At 36.5% G+C, this 4,784-nt stretch overlaps 1 protein-coding gene across 5 annotated transcripts in view; it reads left to right on the top strand.

Moving 5' to 3' along the window:
* Snx14 (sorting nexin 14) overlaps positions 1 to 4,784 on the top strand; it is an 84,142-nt gene that overhangs the window by 55,506 nt on the left and 23,852 nt on the right. For all 5 annotated transcript variants that reach the window (XM_017797517.2, XM_029562308.1, XM_029562306.1 and 2 more), the window contains 2 exons: positions 1,291 to 1,423; positions 2,957 to 3,158. In XM_017797517.2, the coding sequence (XP_017653006.1) occupies positions 1,291 to 1,423; positions 2,957 to 3,158 (335 nt within the window). The remainder of the gene's footprint in view (positions 1 to 1,290; positions 1,424 to 2,956; positions 3,159 to 4,784) is intronic.

Raw genomic sequence — 4,784 nt, 5'->3', positions numbered from 1 at the left:
ATCCTAGAGACTGGAACAGTCTATTAGGTTCTTGAGATTTTAGCATTTTGTTAATATTTTTTATGTTCATCTGTGGGCACAATTCTATCATCAGGGATAACATGGTCTAAAATTTATTTATTTATTTATTTATTTATTATTTATTATTTATTTTTGGTCTTTTTGAGACTGGGTCTCCCTGTAGCCTCAGCTGACCTAGAACTCACTATGTAGACCAGACTGGCCTCTGTCTCCCAAGAGATCCTCCTGTGTCTGCCTCCCAAGTGCTGGGATTAAAGGTGTGTGCCACCACACCTGACTTACTTTTCTTTTTATTACTTCAAAGACAGATACATTTGTTTTATTTCTCATTCCCTTTGGAATATATAATAAAATTGAATTTATTTGAGCATTTGTTGTGGAAGCTAAATATTTTTCATTAAGTTTAATCTGAAAATGTAATGAGTTCATAGTTTTTTTTTTTTAAACTTTTAAAAAATTATTATTTTTATTTTATGTGTATGTGTGTATTGCCTGGATGTAGGTAAGTGCACCCATGTTGTGCCATGCCCATGGAGGTCAGAAGAGGCTGTTGGACCCCCTGGGACTAGAGTTATGGACAGTTAGTTAGCTGCTATGTGGGTGCTGGGATTCAAACCCAGGTCTTCTGCAAGAACAACCAGTGTTCTTAACCGCTGAGCCATCTCTCCAGCCCCAGAAGATCATAGTTTTATATCACTATGTTGTATTCTAATTTTAGCTATTCAGTTATTCTAAGTAGATGTTCAGTTTTTTAAAAATTGTTTGATAATTTCATACCTGTACATGCTTTGACTGTTGATCCTAACACATATCGTAATCATGTGGTTATGAAATAAATAAAAAAAAAACCTCAAATTTTTCTAAGTATATGTAGGTTTTTTAGCCACAAACCTAACAAGGTTCATGTGTGCAAAACTAAACTGCTAAATCAAAAAAATAAAAAAATTAGTGTATCAGTAACAAGTGTGCACCACTAGGGGCTGTCATCTCTCAACAATTTCAGTTTAATGTTTTGAGGTTAGCAGTAGCTACATTCCAGATGTTTATTAGCAAATTTTGTCTTGTTTATATACTATAAATTTAAACTTTGAATGTTCTGTCATTTTTGGCTTCTGAAATGTTGAGATTTAATTTGTGACTGAAAACTGAAGTTATTAGCTCTACATCCAACTTAACCATTTTAAAAATGATTTTTCTTTGATATTGTTTATAGTGCAGTAGTTGTTGATTATTTGCTATGTACTTGATACATTTTTGTTTAATATCTAGAAGCACGCAGAAAAGAGGAGAATCATTTGGAATCAGCAGAATAGGCAGCAAGATTAAAGGAGTATTCAAGAGTACCACAATGGAGGGAGCTATGCTACCTAATTATGGTTTGGCTGAAGGTGAAGATGACTTTGTAAGTGAAATTCCTCAATTCAAAAGCATTTCAATTTGATATGTATATAATTTCAGACTAGTATCTATAACATGTAGTGTGGGGTCTGCTATTTTCCCTGTCCTTCATCTTTTTACTCCAGACTTCCTTTATAGTGCTCATGTGTTCATCAGTTTGTAGTTTCATTGTATTTAACCAATTTGTTTGTTTCTAATTTCCCAGAGTTATTACTTATTAAGACAGACTCAGATACTTCTAGTAGTCAACTTACCATTTGTGTGTGTGTGGTCTGTGTGTCTGTGTGTGTCTGTGTCTGTATATGCATATTTATGTGTATGCAGGTACATGTGTATGTACATGTGCATGTTGGATCACGAGGATAAACTCAGATGTCATTCCTCAGGCACCTTCCACCTTTTAAAAAAATTGTGTGTGTGCGTGTATGTTTATGTGTGTGTATTGTACGTGCAGCGTCTGTACATGCTCCTTTGAGTGTATGCATATAAGTACAAAGCCAGAGGTTGATGTCGGGCATCTTGAGTCATCTTCCACATTTTTTTTTTTTTTTTTTTTTTTTTTGTCTTTTTGAGGCAGGGTCTTCCTGTAGCCCCAGCTGGCCTAGAACTCACTATGTAGGCCAGGCTAGCCTTGATCTCACAGATCTCAAAGAGATCTGCCTGCCTGTGCCTCTCGAGTACTGGGATTAAAAGTGTGCTCCACTGCATCCCGCTTCCACCTTCTTTTTTTTTGTAAGGCTTCTCACTGCAACCAGAGGTTATCAGTTTGTCTAGTCTGGCTGGCCAGTGAGCTCCAAGGATCTCCAAGTCCTCACCTCCCCAGGCTGAGATGACAGATGCAAGTGATGCCATACTTTTCTTGCATGGGTACAGGAGATCTGAACTCAGATCCTTGTGCTTATGTGGCAAGCACTTTACAGATTGAGCCAGCTCCCCAGTCCCTACATTTAAAAAAATACTTATTGGTATGTGTGTTTCTATATACATGGTGTATACATGTATGTATAAATATGTTCGTTTTTATTTCTTACTGTTTGGATTTTTCATAATCTCGGAAATGTCTATTCTCTATTTTCTTTTATGCTTTCATTTATAGGTGATATAACCAAACATGGAGTTGATGTAGTAACGTGTTAGCTTTAACTTCTTAACTTTCTCATTAGTAAATTCTGTATCATGGGCTAGAGAGATGGCACAGCTGCTAAAGGTTCAGGTTCACAGCCAAAGATAAAATTCTGTATCAACTAATTTCCCAATTTTTTTTAAAGAATCAAATTAATGTGAGTATATTACTTTATTTTGGGGGAGGGGGCTTTTTGAGATGGTCTCCCTGTAGCCCCAGCTGGCCTGGAACTCACTATGTAGACCAGGCTGGCTTGAACTCAAAGAGATCTCCCTGCCTCTGCCTCTGGAATGCTGGGACTAAAGGCGTGCGACACCATGCCCTGCAGAGTATATTACTTTATAATTATATCTCAAATGCTGTATTTCTAAAGGTACTAGAAATAGTAAATTCTTCCTGATAATGTTTTTCCAGATTGAAGAAGGTATTGTTGTAATGGAAGATGATTCCCCAGTAGAAGCTGTGAGCACACCTAATACTCCTCGAAACCTTGCTGCATGGAAAATTAGCATTCCATATGTAGACTTTTTTGAGGATCCCTCTTCTGAAAGGAAGGAGAAAAAGGAGAGAATTCCTGTGTTTTGTATTGATGTTGAAAGAAATGATAGAAGAGCAGGTAAAATGATTTATGAGTACCTTCTTAAAAGATGCCCATGAGTCTATCTTACTAAATATGGTAAACTTGTTCCCATTTATAACTACTGAATATTATTACATAGTCAAAAGGTAAATGTCCAAAACCAAAGTACTGAATTAAAGCTTAGTATTTCCTAGATTATCTCCATTATCAGTTAACTAATTTGTTCTGCCAACACTATTAGGTGGGTTCTTGATAGACACCAGACAGTCCAACAAGGCATTTTATATGATGTTCTTTTACTGGTTTTGTTGCCATCATCATTAGCCATCATATTTAGTTGATTATCATTGATGCACTTATTGCTGCTAAATACCTAAATATACCAATTTATTTATTCATTTATTACATTTATTTGTGTATGAGCATGTATGTGTTGCCACACGTGTGCCACAGAACATGTGTAGCAGTCATGGGACAACTTGTGAGAATCAGTTCTCTCCTTCCACCACGTGGATCCTGGGGTTCAACTTTAGGTTGTCAGCTGTGTCTTCACCCACTTAGCCATTTCTCCAGCCCCTACATTATACCAATTTAAACATCATTTTCCTCCCCATTATTAATGGCTTAAGTAGAATTGGATAAAATATGATCAAACACAGCTTGACAGATTGCCTTCATGTTTGGCTGTCATAGGTGTGGATTGTAATGGAGACAGAAACTGGACAGCATTTAGAGCAGAATAATCAGAAACCATGCAGTTTGTTCCCTCACCAGAGGGAAATCACAAAAGTCCTGCACATTTTGGGACTGATGAATAGAAATTTAAATTTAAGCTCAGGAAGAAGAAACTGTGAGGAAAGAAGAGCAGAAATGACAGTGGTTGTTAGACTAGTAACTAAGTAGCAGCAAAGGTCAGTGCTAAACAATTTCCTTGTTAAATTTTCAAAGAAAATGCTGTTCTTTTCTCAAAGACTAATTCTAGTTCAAGGAACCAAAGCAGGGAGATGGGGGAGGAAGAAGTTGAGGATAGCTCTACCAGGGCCAGAGGTAGTACTGCTGGTTTTTTTGTTTTATTTTATTATTTTATTTTATTTTAATTTTTTTGTCTTTTTGAAACAGGGTTTCCCTGTAGCCCCAGGCTGGCCTTGAACTCACATAGATCTGCCTGCCTCTGCCTTCTGAGTGCTGGGATTAAAGGCAGGTGCCACCACACTGGGTGTGCTTCTGGGGAGTGCACAACTAGACCATTGTTACTCTAGCCTGACTTAATTTTGCTTGGGTTTGAACTTTTGTAACTGACTTTTAGAAGAACCATCTTTAATTTTGGTTCACTATTGCAGGTGCCACCACACTGGGTGTGCTTCTGGGGAGTGCACAACTAGACCATTGTTACTCTAGCCTGACTTAATTTTGCTTGGGTTTGAACTTTTGTAACTGACTTTTAGAAGAACCATCTTTAATTTTGGTTCACTATTTTTTTGTTGTTGTTGTTAATTATTTATTTAATAACCACATACTTAGAAGAAACATTTCATTACAACAGCATTGACATATTCAATAACAATTTTCTGAGCTAAGATGCATCTTTTTCAGAATTGGCTGAAAAAATTTAGGTTTACAGTTGAATTATTACAGTTATACAATATTGTAATCAGTATAGAC

Source organism: Nannospalax galili, unplaced genomic scaffold (assembly GCF_000622305.1).
Source record: "Nannospalax galili isolate Female #2095 unplaced genomic scaffold, S.galili_v1.0 scaffold195, whole genome shotgun sequence".
NCBI classification, from domain to species: domain Eukaryota; kingdom Metazoa; phylum Chordata; class Mammalia; order Rodentia; family Spalacidae; genus Nannospalax; species Nannospalax galili.
This window is presented reverse-complemented; position numbering and strand designations above follow the sequence as displayed.